At 46.6% G+C, this 16,333-nt stretch overlaps 1 protein-coding gene across 2 annotated transcripts in view; it reads right to left on the bottom strand.

The window, feature by feature from the left end:
* PPP1R1A (protein phosphatase 1 regulatory inhibitor subunit 1A) overlaps positions 1–6,826 on the bottom strand; it is a 115,168-nt gene extending 108,342 nt beyond the window's left edge. For both annotated transcript variants that reach the window (XM_053297368.1, XM_053297369.1), the window contains exon 1: positions 6,586–6,826. In XM_053297368.1, coding sequence (XP_053153343.1) covers positions 6,586–6,666 — 81 coding nt within the window. In that variant the 5' untranslated portion in view covers positions 6,667–6,826. The remainder of the gene's footprint in view (positions 1–6,585) is intronic.
* Between the last annotated feature and the right edge of the window lie 9,507 nt (positions 6,827–16,333).

The following is a 16,333-nucleotide window of genomic DNA, read 5'->3' as shown; positions in this document are numbered from 1 at the left end:
CCACTGAGGCTTTCTTCTGCTGCATGATAACATCAGAGAAGGGATTTCAAACTACAGCCCTTTGCTGGCCTATAACTCCCATTATTCCTGGCTACTAGCCACTTTGACTAGGGATCATGGGAGTTGTAGTCCAGCAACAGCTAGAGGGCCGCAGTTTGACACCGCTGCATTAGAAGGTCAGGTTCAGGGCCAGCTGCCAGCCCTGAACCAGAAAATTATATTGCTACATAGCACGCATGTGCATGCACTTTTTTCCTTCCTCCTGAAACATTATTATTATTATTATTATTATTATTACTACTACTACTACTACTACTACAACATTTATATCCCGCTTTTCCTCCAAGGAGCCCAGAGCGGTGTACTACGTCCTTAGGTTTCTCCTCACAACAACCCTGTGAAGTAGGTTAGGCTGAGAGAGAAGTGACTGGCCCAGAGTCACCCAGCTAGTCTCATGGCTGAATGGGGATTTGAACTCAGGTCTCCCCGGTCCTAGTGTAGCACTCTAACCAGTACACCATGCTGGCTCCCTATACATCCCTGTATAGGGCAGAAAAGGCTTTCTCAAAACCTAACACATGCATTCCCTCCGCCACTTTGCCATCTAACAATGTGGGGAGATTTTGTCTTGTCTCCCCACTCTAGGATACTTACTGTAAATCGTTAAGGGCACAAGGAAGCCAATTCCTTTTCTCTCCTTGTCCTCTATTTGTCTGTGATTCCGCACCCCCTCCCCCCATCCAACCAACACAATCCGTGTCTTCAACACAGACTTAATTGGTAGATACAAACAGCCTGTCCAGCTTCTGGTTCCCTTAGAGATCTTTTTTACTTCCTTGGAGCAGAAATTAGAACCACCCATAGATAACACTGATGAAATGCAAGATTTTAGCATTTGAGTAGCAACAGCATGTTCCCTTCTCACACACTCATTTTTGAAAGGTAGCAGCAAAGACAGGAGTTCCCTTTCTCCAGACAACAAGGTGAATTACTTTAGTCTTTTCTTTACATTCCATAAGGTCCTGGAAGCTGACACAGGTCCTAGAAGCTCATGGGTCTATTTGTTTTGTTCTGATATACCTATGCAAACCATCCACGTTGGGAGGGCAGACTAACCTAAAACTAAGGCCTAGGGAACCACAGCACAGCCATCTTAATATGAAGTCCCATAACTCTCTATGCCTCTTCCACACTGGAAACTAAGGGGTTTATTCCCCCAGCCCTCTCTGCCCAGGGAGGTAGCCTTTACCTCTTAAGGAGTAAATCTGCTGCAGCTGTTGAGAGAAACCTAGACAAGGGGCCCATATAACTCGCTGACACCTCTAGGAAGATAAGGGAAGGGGCAACGGAATGGGCTATAAAGGGCGGATGTTGGAAAACTGATACAAGTTAAGGGATGGTCAGTTGTTTCGTTCTGATGTAAACAAAGGTGGATCTGCACTGATGATAGGCTTTGCATTCCTTCTAAGACTTTTGTTACACCATGATAGATGACTAAGCTACCCTCTGTGTATAAATACTTACCTGTAACTGGGGGTCTTCGCTCTCGATTTGGGTGCACCCCGAAAGCCTTACTTGCTAGCAGTAAACATCCCATAAGCTTTTCCCTCTGTGTGTGTATTATTTGGCGTCATGCACCACCCAGACAAGAACCGGCTTTCACGGTAATATCAGTTCTAAAGTTACTTTCATTTACAACTTATATACTCTTTTGACTGTCTCGGGAGCTGCAGCCTGCTCACATGTACAGAAGAACCTCATTAATCGTGGGTCCAGCACTGCAGTTTCACATATCCCCAGCCAGGTAATGGACACCTGGCCTCGGTATCCGCAAAAAGAAAAAAAAACAGCAGGAAAAGGGTTAAACCCACGAATACATGGGTTGTGGTGACAGCGGGTGGAAATGACCTTGGAGATAGTTTCCTTGGAGGTCATTTCCAGCCACCATTTTGACTTTGGGAGCCATTTTATGGCTCATTCCTTCAAATATATGGGGCAAAAATGTGATTTTCAGCTTATTTTTAACCCTGGGGAGGGGGGCATCTTCAGACTCCTTGCGGGCAGTGCAGCATAGGAGGGCACTTTATTTGGCCTGTTTGCGGGGGCAATTTGGGGCGGTGAATGCAAACCCCCAATTTGCATTCACTTTAATGCTCCATTATTTAGCAATAGCACTTACATTTATATACTGCTCTATAGCTGGAAGCTCTCTAAGCGGTTTACAATGATTTAGCATATTGCCCCCCAACATTCTGGGTACTCATTTTACCGACCTCGGAAGGATGGAAGGCTGAGTCAACCCTGAGCCCTTGGTCAGGATCGAACTTGCAACCTTCTGGTTACAGGGCGGCAGTTTTACCACTGCGCCACCATTATTTACAGATTCACTATCCACTCTCTCCACCATGGATCAGAACCCCTGCGAATAAAGGGGTTCTCGTATGCAGGAACTACTATCTCATTTTCCAGTAGCCCCATTTCACTTCCAAACCAACAGACACTCAACCACCTGAGTTTGCTATTACTATATATGATGAGGGGGGAAAGACAGGGGGAAGGAGACCTAATACAGCTGTGCAACAGACACTAGAGAGGTTTGACTCAAACTGCTGGATCTGAATGCCTCCTGGGAAGGGCAATACCAACTCTCTTTTCCTACTCTCCAGCAGTCGCCTTGAGGAAGCTGTCTTTCCTTTACGCGCATCATTATACCAGATTGTAACACATCTGCACAGATTCTTCACCATACCTCCCTCTATTTTTTAACAATAAGCATCTTAAAATTCTATCGTTTTGTCCCCTGGACTGCAAACTTATTCTGCTTCACCTGTGATATAGTTTTTCAAAAAAAAAAAAAAAATTAGATCTGTTACACACCCTGAGCTATTGGGACAGGATGGACTATCTGGCCTGGTTCAAACAATCATTCAGATCTAGGTTTCGTGTGGGTTGTGTGATTAGTGTGATTGTGTGAACTCACATCAAGGTGGTTTATAGTCAGAAATGAATCTGAGATTCCCACCTTGGTGTGGGTCCACACAATCACTAATGTCAGTAACCCACATTATACCCAGATTTGAATAGCTGTGTGAACCAGACCTATATAGAGAAATAAATATGTCTATAAACACGTCTATAAAATGCCAGTTAAGCTGCAATTATTCCCATTGCTCACTGGTAAATTAAGCCCCTGTGGGCCACTTCACACATGCATATGGATGATCATCCCTTGATGACTACAGGCCAGGTTACAAATGAGGCATCACAGGACAGTCACCATGGTTTTCAATGGAAGCAGTTCCCACATTCACGCTGAGTCATCAAGCGCTGAGTCATCAAGCAATGGGCATAGATGCATGACCCAATCTTACATTTGCAGCCCTCGGCAAACACTCCCGGGATATAATCAGAAGTGAAACAGTTCAAAGCAGAAAGATCACCACCACTTATTGAGAGAAATGTGTGGGGCCAAAGACTGCCTCACCTGCCCAGAGAGAACCAACATTGGGTAACTGGGTTGTGGCAGGTGAAGGGTCATGGCGACCCAGAAGGTCAGGGACTGGGCCAGCTATCACGCTGAGTAAGGCAGAATGGGGTGCATCAGCACACCTGACAGAGGCAAACAGCATGAGAAGACAAGAAACAACAAACTCTGTGGGCAGAAGTCAAGTCATATGGACACATGAAGCCATCTTCTACAGTCTCAGACTCAGACCAGTAAGGTCCATGAAGCCCAGAATTGTCTACTCTGAGTGGCAGCAGCTCTCCAAGATCTAGAGCAGTCCTGCTACCCGACAGACAGCAGAGGGGATGACTGAAGGCAAAGCATGGGCTCTGTCACCAAGCTATGGCCCCTCCCCATTGCTATGGCCCCTCCCCAAAGCTGCCTAAGAGTCACAGCACTCAGATCCATCACATCCATAACTGTTTACACTGAGTGCAGTTCTCTGAATCTCTCTCCTTCCAAGGTCTTTGCACTGGAGATGTCACTGGAGATTGCACTGGCACCTTTTCCCTGCCAACCATGTCCTATCACTGAACTATAGTCCTTTCCCACAAGAGGTGCGATGATTCCAGGTAAAATGCATTTATACCAGTGGCATCCAAATCAGGCTCTAGCCCAAGTGCTTTGATGTACTGCTGAAGGCAAAGCATATTCAGGAGGTTTGCTGTTTATGCTAAGGGTCATAGGTCACCTGTTTGCCAACTTCCCTTTAGAACTCTCCTTTGCTGACCCCTTTTGTGGAGGTTAGGAGGCAGGACAGAGCAAGACCTTGCCTCTGCAAAAGAGGCGGCTGAGAAAGGGAGGCAGGGCAATGTTGATGCTGTGACTGTACACAGCATCCACATACACTTTTAGTTGCAGAAAAATTGCTTTGCTCCAAGGGCCAGCTTCAGGTTATTTTGCCACTCTAGATAAAAAAATCAATTTTCTTGCCTCCGTTCCTTTGTTGGGAAAACTCTTGAGGAGGAAACACAACAGTGATCCTTTTTCTATAGGAGTGAATGGGAGTAGAAAAGAAAATGAATACTTCCAATGTGCCAATACTCTGTTCCGCTCTTCCACGGAATGCAAGGAAGAAGAAGGAGGCTGCAGCTGGAAAGATTCCCTGGGAAGTGAGGGGTAAAGAATTGGGTCAGGATCATGGCTGGGCCAAAGGGTTAAAATCCCTCTTTCCCCCATGCCATGCTCCTGAATTGCTCCCCCACCCCAGGGCTGCTTCTTAGGGAATTTACAAAAATACGCATGTGCTTAATACAGCAAGTTGTTTGCCCCGATGTTGTCTCAAGGGCTTGTGAAGGGAAATCTGTTGGAGGACCTTCACCATTATCTCTAAGCCCCTGGAATCCTGATGTCCTGGGCAGCCACCTGGGTTGCCTGCTATGTCGAGCCAGCTCTTCTTGTTCCTCACCACACATACACATCCCCATTCCCTCCCCCCATGCAACTCTTAGCCTCTGCAAACCAAATATCAATCTTGCACTTCCCTAGCCATTCAGACAACACACACCGCAAGGCAATGTGAAGTCCTTTATACTTAATGCTTAGCACCAAAGGGGCACTATGATGTTGCTCAGCAGTCATCACAGCCAGCTCCTGTGCCTCAAACAGCAACCTCCCCTGCACAGATCAGCAGGCAAAGCTTTCCACAGCGTGGACTGACGCGGGTCTGCAGATCAGGCTGCCGTTAAAGGCACAGAAGCAGGGGCCAGTCAAAGAATTGGCAACTCTAGGCAAGACACAGTAAAAGATGGGGATTTCCCAGCACCTTTAATAGTTGTGTAGAGGAGGGAATTTCAGCAGGTGTAGCTGCTATTAAAGGCACAGCAGTCCATCTTCCTTTGCATCCTGGTCACTCTATTTACAGCCTCCCTGTACAGTCCCCAGGGCACAATACCCCAAAGTAAGACATCTTTGCAGATTTCACACCTCCTTTGCAATGAGTCCAACATCACATCCTATTTTTCAGCACCCTCACAATGGTCTGACCGCCATCCTTCAATACTCCATTCCAGGAAAGCCACTTCTAAATATAAACTAAGCCTACAGCCTACCTATATGGTACAAGATGCTCCATTTCAGCATCCCCTTTCAGCAATAAAATAAAATAAAATAATACCAAACCCTGCAACACAGCCACCCACAGCACCCCTACTTCCTATAGCAAGGATTTCAGTGCACAGGCACAGCAACCCCGAAACAAGAGGGTATCCCAAACAACCACACTTCATGTCACCCACAGCACAGCATCTGAAAGATACCCCCAGTTACCCATTTCCACCAATATTCCCAATTTAACTAACCCACACGGCACTTAGCTCCCCCAGATTACATACATGTCAAGCACCACACCTGTGTTCTATTTTCCCCCACCCCACCCAAGGACCCTAACCCTACCATCCAGTGCCCAGCAATGCCTAAAGCTGTGTCCAGCCAGTCCAAGCCCCACTGCAATAGAATATGATGTCACACTTCCTCACAAACTTGGATGGCAGAGGGGAAGCAGAATGGCCACCCATAATAATTAGAAAAGCGCATTTGTGGGATACTCCCACCGGCATCTAGCTCCCAGGAAAGGATCTCCTTCCCTTGATATAGTGCAGAGGAAACTATGCCCTCTCCATCCAAATGTCGCAAGATGAGCCAGAGGGACAGCTTGCCAAGTGAAGCTACACAGTTTCTAGAGCGAGAGAGAAGTCGGCGTTCAACCTCGCCTGAGGTCACACATGCTCCGAACGGGAAAGAGAGTTCCTTTAACCCTAGATGTGCGCTGGTTATTCAGTAGCAAGGGAAAGGCATTCTGCACATGGCCAGGGGCAGTCCTAAACACACACAGCTGGCAGGGAGCCCCGGGAGAGTGGAATCGCTTCCTTCCGAGTAAACCTGCTCAGGACCGCCAGGGGCTACACGACTTCTAGATCATGCTCCTAAGAGGAAAAACCCGTATTTATATCCCTGGGTGGTGGTGGGACACAAACCAACAAACCCCAGGTTCCGGGGATAAGCCCCGGAGCGGGGGCGAAGAGAGGAGATTCCCTGGCACCGAGCAAAGCTTAGCAGGCGCCCGCAGCATTGCCACGAACCTGCTCCGCCGCCTCCGGGTCCAGATGAGGCTCTAGCAGCGGGACCGTGAACTGGATCTTGCGGGGACTGTTGGGCTCCATGCCGGCTCCGCCGTCCCGAGGCGTACAGAGGCAGGCAAGATCCCGCGGTGCCCCCTGGAAAGCCGCGCCGGGTACCTTCGCCTTCCCTTCGCCCAGGTTGCTCCGGCCAGTCTGCGTGCGCCCGGGCGCTCTCCTTCCCACCCAGCGGCGGCCGCTCTCTTTCCTTCCCTCCCTCCCTCCCTGCCAGTGGCGCTGCGATTGGCTGATCGGGCCGCCTGCCCTCCCTCCCACTCCCTCCCTCCTCCGACACACACACGCACGGCGCCTGGGAGAACCACCAGCACACAAAACCTGGAACAGACGCACACTCAACATCCCGAGAGAGGCCCCACAAAGAGGAAGCGGCGCGCGTGGGAGAAAAGGCAGGCTCGCCAGGTATTTTTCTGCCTCAAAGCCAGCAGGTATTTCTGCCTCAAAGACCAGGTATTTTTGAGCCAGCTTGCTTATTTTTAATTGGCCCCATCATGCCAGGTTGTGCGCTCTGACTAGAGTGACAAAAGCAGTCAAGCCCCGCCCCTTGGTCCATCAAGAGTCCAGACTCCACCCCTGGCCTGCTAAGAACTCAACAGGCTCCACCCCCCGACCAGGCCAAACCTGTCCTTGGCTGGCTCCATCCATTGGCCTACCCTGGCTCTGCCCACTGACCAGGTATTTTTAAAACCAGGCAACCTGATTTTACCTAGGATTACCTGGGAGAGGCCATTTCTATGTACATATTGAATCTGGAGCAGCCACAGCTAACAGAGCTATACTCACTCACCTCAGAGAACACAAACAAAACCTCAGACACACACAGCCTCAACTGAACAGTCCCTGCTTCTGTGCATGCTGTAAGAACCACATGTGCATACACACCAAACCTGCAACAGATTCATACGTCCTAGGACATAGCCAAGAGACAAGCACTGAAGAACATGCACACATCTTGGGAAAGATGCTCACACACATTAGAACAAAGAGATGCACCCAGAAGACAAAGGATTATGCAGGGAAACTTAAATAGGCAGCCGCTGAAGAGCTGCAGTCTGGCTTCCTGAGTGGTCATTGAATGGATGAACTGCCTTGATTGTGAAGCACAGCATACGAGGTAACAGGAGGCGAGAAGAACATTTTTCTAGTAGTGCTGGATCTGTGACGACCCATTCACACTTGATAGTATAGAAACCAGCCCATAGAGATTCCTAGAGAATAATAAAGAAGGCTGCAGCAGCACAGTTTCAGTTGAACTTAGTGGTTCATAGTGACAAATGATCCCATGCAGTTACCCGTATGGGCAGTGTTTCCAAAGAAGCTGATATATTGTACTTAGCAAATGTAGAGCGCATATGCACATGTGGACCAAGCTGCGGCATAGCAGTTGAAAGCACAAGTTGGGACGTCTCCACTTCAGATCTCTCAGCCACAAACTCAGCAACCAGACTACTATCTCACAATCTCTTTCTTTCACATGTGATGAAAACTAATCAAGTGTTTAAAAAAAGGAAGGAAAAAAGCAGGAGATGTGTACAAATGTCTGAACTAGCTCTGCAGTGGCTCTCTATTTAGTTTCCCCAGCATTATCTTTCATTTTGGGTACAAGCCCATAACGGCACAGCAGAAACAACTTGCCTAGGGAGCAAGAGGCTGTCAGTTTGAATCCCCACTGGTACGTTTCCCAGACTATGGGAAACACCTATATCGGGCAGCAGCAATATAGGAAGGTGCTGAAAGGCATCATCTCATACTGCGCCAGAGGAGGCAATGGTAAACCCTTCCTGTATTCTGCCAAGAAAACCACAGGGCTCAGTGGTCGCCAGGAGTCAACAGCAACTCGACGACACAATCTTTCCTTTCCTTTTCCATAACACTCACTTACCTTACAGAGGAATTGTTACAGAGCGAATGTATGTGAAGCTCTTTGAATACTCTAAAGTGCTAGATATATATATGCTTAGCATGAATAATAAAATAACAACAATGCATGTATGTAGCACTTTAGATTTATAATGTCCTCTTTCCATCACTCACATGCAGAATGTCCTGGAGACCAGAGCCAGAGAATGAGTTCACACATTCATAATGCTAGCACTAGTTCACCAAGGATGTTATCTCTATCAGGACTAAGTAATGAAAGACGAAAATCAGATCTGGTGGTGATTTGGTACTCTAGGAGGTGCTTCACATGACACATGTGAAGCGCCAGACGGGGTCTGTGCGGGGAGAGCAGGCTTAGCCCGCTCTCCCTGCACACGAGCAGTCACTCGTTGCTGGGCAGCCGGATCAGCTACCCAGACAAGTGGCTGCTCTGGTCGGCCACTCCTGTGTCCAGCTGCAGCTCCATTGGGAGTTCTGGGGGAAGGGGAATGCCACCTGAACCCCAGGATGGCACAGTATGAGTACGTGGTGCCTTCCTGGGGTCCCCCCTCCCCAGTGTGTCAGCCAAGGCTGCAAGCAGTCACGGCTGACACACAATCAAATAAACAAGGTTTATTTGCTCGCTCTGTTAACCTCATTTAGGGTGGGGGGTAGTAAGGTGGGCTAGCCGCCAGAGAACCACCAGGCTCGCCCGCAAGCCTGGCGGTTTTCATGATTGCTTGAAACCGGGCTAAGGGAGCCCAGCCTGTTTTTGAGCAATCATGAGAATAGCTTCAAGTTGTTTTTCCCCACCCACCCACATTCAGATGATTAGATTTATTGGATAATGAGGCTATTCACATGCACGTGCAAAACTGGGCTTTGGAAGCCCAGCCTGGTTTTGCATGCACATGTGAACTGGCAAACCCGCCTAAGTAGCCTCCCTTTAAAATGAGTTTAAAGGAGCGAGTGTTCCCTTGACCTCATTTTTTAAAATTGTGTGTCAACCGTTGCTGCTTGCAGCCACGGCTGGCACACTTGAGAGGGGGGAATAATGCACCGTGTACTTGTGCGGTGCATTATTGGTGCTCCGGGCGGGGGCCTCCCGGCACCCCAACCCCTGTAGCTGCAGGGGAAGCCAACGCTCATCTGAGCTGGCAATCCTCCTGTTCAGGGAAGGAAAGATCATCTTCAGGGAAGGTCGGTAAGACCCGCCTTCCCCACAGACTGCCCTGGAGCTCTTCTCACTGATCCTGAGAAGAGCTCCAATAGTTTTCACTTTGTTTAAAGAGATGTATGAACCCAGAGAGACTGACAGGTGGCCTCCACACACAGCAGAGACAAACCACACATACACAGAAGCCTGATTCAGATGATGATGATGAGCCTGGTTCAGATGATGATGATGATTGATTGATGATAATAAAAAACAACAAACACACTTTGTTTGTTAGCTGCCCCAAAACAAATTGTTCTCTGGGCAGCTCACAACACAGCATTAAAACATAGAGTAAAAAACACATAAAACATATGAAATCACAACACACCAAATAAACAGATATGAAATTCAATTACAAAACAATTTAAAATCTTTTAAAAGTCAGTTTTAAAAATCAAATGTAAAGCCCTGAGTGAACAAAAAGGTGTAAACTGATGATGCTAGGTGAACCTCACTGGGGAGGCTGTTCCATACATGGGGTGCAACCACCAACAAGGGCCTCTTCCTAGTAGCCACCCTGCTCACCTCGTTTGGCAGGGGCACTCGGAGCAGGGCCTCTGAAGAAGATCTGAAGGTCCAAGTTGGGACATATGGGGCAAGGCACTCTCTCAGGTTAAGGTTAAAACCAGCCCTTTGGAATGGGTATGGAAATGGACTGGGAGCCAATGTAGTTGGTGAAGCACTGATGTGATATGATTGAAATGCCCAGTCCCAGTTAATAATCTTGCAGCCCTGATTTGTACCAACTGCAGTTTCCAGACTGTTTTCAAAGGCAGCCCCACGTACAGCGTATTGTAGTAATCTAAGCGAGAGGTTACCAGAGCATGAGTAACTGTGGCTGAACTATCTCTATCCAGGTATAGTCGCAGTTGGCGTATCAGCTGAAGCTGATAAAAGGTGCTCTGAGCCACAGAGGCCACTTGAGTCTCTGGCAACAGTGCTTGGTCCTTCAGGGGGAGTGCAATCTAGGGATGTGCACAAAATCAGTTTGCCCAGTTCAGTTCAAATTCAAACTGGGTTCAAACCAGGAGAGGGAGGTTCAGTTTTGGTTTTGGTCAACCCCCACCCCATTTGGTTCGAATTTGAACTGGTTTGAACTGTTTGAAACCAGTTCAAATCTCCAAAAGTGTGTGGGGTGGTAGCTGGCACCCATGGGTACCTACCACCCAACCCTCAAAGCAATCAGACACTCATATGATTTTTTATGAATTTTTGAAATTTATTTATAATTTTTTCTCATAGGGTATAATGGGACTTGAACCAGCCCATTATCCCCTATTGTGGGGCACCTAGAGGCACAAAGGTGGGGTGGGTGGTAGGCACCCAGGGGTGCCTATGACCCACAAAATCCCCAGGCAATCAGACACTCCTCTGATTATTGGTGAATTTTTAAAATATTTTTAAATTCCTCATAGGGAATAATGAGGATTCCAGCAAATGTATCGCTTCATGTCAGGGGGAAAGGGGTGGCCTAGAGCAGAGTGTGGTGGGTGGTAGTTCCCAAGGGGGGCAAGGAAGCTACCAGAATTATTTGAAAGGAATTAGGCAAAGGGCTGATTGATTTTCAAGTGATTTTTGCAGTTTTTGCAAAAATATATATTCAAAAATGCATTAAAAAAATCGTACAAATGTCCGATTGCTTCGGGAGTTGGGTGGTAGGTACCCATGGGTGCCAACTACCACCCCACCCACTTTTGGAGGATCTAACCAGTTCAAACCGGTTTGAATCGGAACACACACCCCCAGTTTGGTTTGAATTCAAACCTAATGGCTGGTTTGGTCCGAATTCGAACTATCAAACTGAACCATTTTGAATTTGAACCATTTGCACATCCCTAGTGCAATCCCATCTAGTGCAGGCTAAGCATCATTCACCGGAGAAAGGAATCACTGACCTACAGTAATTCTGTCTTGTCTGGATTGAGTCTTAACTTGTTCACCCTCATCCAGTCCATTATTGCATCCAGGCACTGATTCAGGACAGGCACCACGTCACCTGCATGTGATGAAAAAGAGATACAACTGAGTGTCATCTGCATGCTGAGGACACCTCAGGCCGTCCAGGTGACTTCTCCCAGAAGTTTCATCTAGATGTTAAACAGCGTAGGGGAAGGAATGGAACTTGCAGAACCCCAAAGCACAATTGCCAAGGGTTTGAGCACTATTCCCCCGGCACCACCTTCTGGAAACAGGCCTTGAGAAAGGAGCATTACTACACGAGTGTTCTGCCTCAAAAGCCAGGTATTTTACCAGGTACTGTATGAGTATACATATGTCGGCACTTGGCACACTCATACATGTGTTTGTGTGAATGACTGTACCTGTGCTTATTTTAAAAGTGAACCTGAATACAGGCCCTTCAAATGCATGGTACAGGTAGGAAATATACTTCTGTACCTGCATTCAGCATAACTTGTGAATTGCTTGTACTTGTGTACAGATCTGTATAGTGTACACTGTACACTCATTAGCGTGTACACTCAAGTGTTGAACATAACTCACTGTATCCAGAGGTGCACCTAGGTAGTTTTGGGGCCTGGACCTAATGGCCTTTGGAGGCACCCCACCCACCCAGTATTTTACACACATTTTTAATGCAACCACACCACCCAGGACAGACTAAAAAAGATTTGGAGGCCCCCAGGAGGTGTGGAGGCCCTGGATTTCGGCCCTGAAGTCCAGGGGTAAGAGCGCCTGTGACTGTGCACTCGAGTGTTGACCATAACGTGTGAATGGGCTTAAAGCCAAGAGGAATACAAAGCACAGATGACCTCTTTCCAAACAATGTTTTCTTGGTATATAGGAAGTGGTAGAAATCCATGTGGATTTTCCAGGAAAGGCCAGCGATCAGCACAAAGCTAAATTACAATGCCTCCTTTTAGTGGATTTTCCTAAAATGCACATGTCTTTTCAGTCAGTATTTGAAAACATTTGTTGAAAACATTTTAAACAATGTTTTTTTCCCAAAAGAAGCTATTAGAAGTTAGTTAGTTAAAAAAAAAAGCAGGAAAAAAGACCCAATGGTTGCCACTTTTGAAGACTTGCAGCTCAGTCCTTTCCATCTTTACTGAGAAGTAAGTCCAGTGGACTTTACTCAGAAGTAAACTTTCCATTGGGCTGACTTCTAAGGAAGTATGCTTAGGATTTTCAAGCAAAAATAAGTGAGGAAACACGTCAACTAGTAATGAGACAGGCAGATTATATCTGCTGCTATTGTCTTCCCCACATTACTACTACAAGTACTACAATATTGCATTGAAACTTGGCTGGATATGTGTTCTAGCAGGGAAAAGAAGATGCACATTGTCTCCAGTTTTTGTTTTAATAGGGAGTCCATGTGGAAGTAAACATAAGAAACATAAGAACAGCCCTGCTGAATCAGGCCCAAGGCCCATCTAGTCCAGCATCCTGTTTCGCACAGTGGCCCACCAGATGCCGCTGGAAGCCACAGACAGGAGTTGAGGGTGTGCCCTCTCACCTGCAATTACTCCCCTGCAACTGGTACTCAGAGGCATCAGAGGCAAGCAATCATAGATAGATTCAGGCTACACAGTATGTCAGGGCAATTTAAGGAAGAAGAGTTGCGTTGCTTTAAAAAAATATATGATTGCTATAATTTTTGTCGCTGTGAATGCAGAGGTGTCAGATAATACATACTCATTTTGAAAGAAACTTTTAAGAAGTTCACAAAAAGGTGCAGGGATGGGGAAGAGGTGTATTGCTCATTACTCACTACCTTGAAGGAACTATCCCAAGAAGTACCATCAAGACTTGTGCCACCACATTTCCCAGTGCGATAATACTGGATACCCTGGAACATGGATATTGGATAACCTGGAACATGTTCCATGGATAACCTGGAACAAGAACATTTTCCTTAGTACAAAATATTGGAACAGGAAGCAGCCTGTACCAATGTTGGGATTTGTACACCACCTAAAGATTTACATATCAGGTGGTATAAAAATATGATTGATAAACAAACAAACCTACAGATCTAATGCATACTCCAAAGTCAGAGTTGCATGTGCTTAAAAAAAGAAAATTATGTGCCTAGGCCATTTAAATTCCGCACCAGTAAAAGCTGAATTCTGTGTCCTGTATAAATTATGCAAATTGAGTAGATTTGCATAATTTCTTTTAGCCTACAAAACGGAGAGAGCTGTGGGCACTAAGGCCCTGCCCCCAACCACTTATTTATCCATCACTCTAGCTTCCGAGAGTCTACCTATTTATATAGTACAGTTTAAACAAGTTCTCAAAGCAGTTTTTATAGTAAGAGGAATGAGATTTCAGTTAGGCATTGTTTACATACTTCCAAGTACATCTATAGAGACATAATGGCTAGAGACCTGGTTTTATTTTTTTTATTTTTGTAAAGAAAGCCAAGGTCACCAATCGGAATACTATGCCCATTGTCCAACATGAAAATGAGCAGGAATTGGGCAAGGGAGCCACACCTGTTAACAGTGACCAAAGAGACAGGAAGAAGTTAAATTGTGAAATGTGAGGGATGGGGGTGGGTGTTCATTCCCAGATCTGTACTGATTCTGTGTGGGAAAGAAATGCTAAGTGGTGAACTCATCTTTTCACAAATGATGCAAAAAATAAAATAAAAATGCAAGAACATTCAAATGCCATTGAAATAAGAACTTTGCTGCATAGTCTTCAATTGACTAAAAAAAAAAAGACGATGGATACAAGCACATTTAAGATTGCATTTCTGCCTTTCATACATGCACTCCACTTATAAGAGAGAGGCTCAAAAGCACTTGAAGTGTGGAAGATATAATATTGGTCTTAGCCACTCTGTTGTATTAGTCGAAGGGTTACATTTTAGACATTTAACCTGTAAGGAGGCAAGAGTAAGGTGGAGTAGGGGAAAACTCTGCAGCCTGGTTGCTGCTTTATCCTAGCCACTTCTTACAGTCCCTGCCCCCATGCCCCCCCCCGAGGCGTTTAAAGTGAAAGCCCCTTAAATTGTGCTGGAGTGTTATGCACATTTCGAAGTGCAATAGAAACCCAGAGTGAATGAACTTTGACCCATTGCGATACACATGCCCCAAGAGAATGTTGTAATGCTTGCAAAGAAAGACCAGCAGCCATTTTAGAAGAACACAAAATGAAGAAGAAGAAGCCTCCCAGGGGAGGCAGTCCATCCTTTATTTAACTCCAACTCGTAACATGATAAGCCTTTAACCCTTTAAATGATATACATTATTATGCACCACATCTCCCCTTCTTCCATCTTTATAAACCCTAAACTGTTTTCAACTTGAGTCTCCAAAATACTCTTTTAATTTAAAATTATCATTTTATGTAAGTAAATGTTCTCCAACCATTTATTTGGCATTTGTGTCTATCTCAAATTAAGCCTCTGGGGAAGTCTGACTGGGTATGTACTCCCATTCTGTTTTCCTCATCAGCTGCTTTCTCTTGGATGAACTGAGATGACTGTTCTGGCTATCTATCTCCATCTGAAGGTAAAAAGTTCTAAATATGAACATGATTCTGGAGGACACTGCCTTGAGGAGTATTTACGATATAAGATCTAGGTGTTGGAGCTCCCTGCTGCACAGTTCCAAATGCCTGGGAATTTTCCATCCAAACTCTGTCCCCAGGAAGGAAGCAACTTTGATAATGGTTGGACCCTGGGCTGAACATTGAAATTATGCTGCCCCCATCGCTTTTGCTCCACGTCCTGTTGTTGAAATTCTTTCAGATCTGGCCTCAGGTTGAAGCTCGGAAGGTGCCATTGGTGAGGGGGTTCTCCGCCAATGCCCCATGAGAAGTTCTGCCAGTGAAGATCCTAAACCAAGGGGAGCGGATCTATATGTCAACAGAGCTAAATATGGATCATCCCTATTTTTCAACAACCCTTTCAAAGTTTGTACTGCATGTTCCCCATTGCTTTGAGGGTAATGGGGGCTACTGGTTCAAAGTTGTACATTTCTGCAAATGCTTTGAAGCTGCCAGAGATGTACTGAAATCCATTGGGGCTATTCTTACGATCACAAAAATCGGGCTAGGAAAATCCTAGCCCGATTTTTGTGATCGTCAGAACCACCGGGCTCGCAGCCGAGCCTGGTGGTTCTGGAGTGGCTAACCTGCTCCTGTAGCCCGCCCCTTAGCCCAGGTTTGCGGAGCGAGCACTCCGCAAACCCGGGCTATCTGCTTGTGAGTAGCCGCGGTGCAGCTCCGTGCCGCGGCTACTCATGAGTAGACCCCCGACCGGGAGGCTTAAAAGCAGCCTCCCGGCTCGGGGGTCTCCCCAGCATGCCCTGTACGCTCGCACAGGGCATACTGGGGCTTGTGGGGGCCGCGTGGTCTGGCCGCCCAGGGCTCCCTGCCCGCTCGTGAGTGGGGAGAGCGGGCTTAGCCCGCTCTTCCCGCTCACCGCTAGGAACCGGGTCTCACTGATCGTGAGACCGGTCCATTGTCTAAAGAAAGAATTTCAGGAACATGTCTGGCAGAAATGGCTTTCAGTTTCTGTATGACCTGAGGGAATGAAAGGTGAGTAAGCAAGGCAAGGTCAATATACCTGGAAAAATAATCAACAACAATAACATATGTATTCCCTTGCCAGACAAACAAGTCTGTAGCTACTTGCTGCCA

Source organism: Hemicordylus capensis, chromosome 2, assembly GCF_027244095.1.
Source record: "Hemicordylus capensis ecotype Gifberg chromosome 2, rHemCap1.1.pri, whole genome shotgun sequence".
Lineage (NCBI taxonomy): Eukaryota > Metazoa > Chordata > Lepidosauria > Squamata > Cordylidae > Hemicordylus > Hemicordylus capensis.
This window is presented reverse-complemented; position numbering and strand designations above follow the sequence as displayed.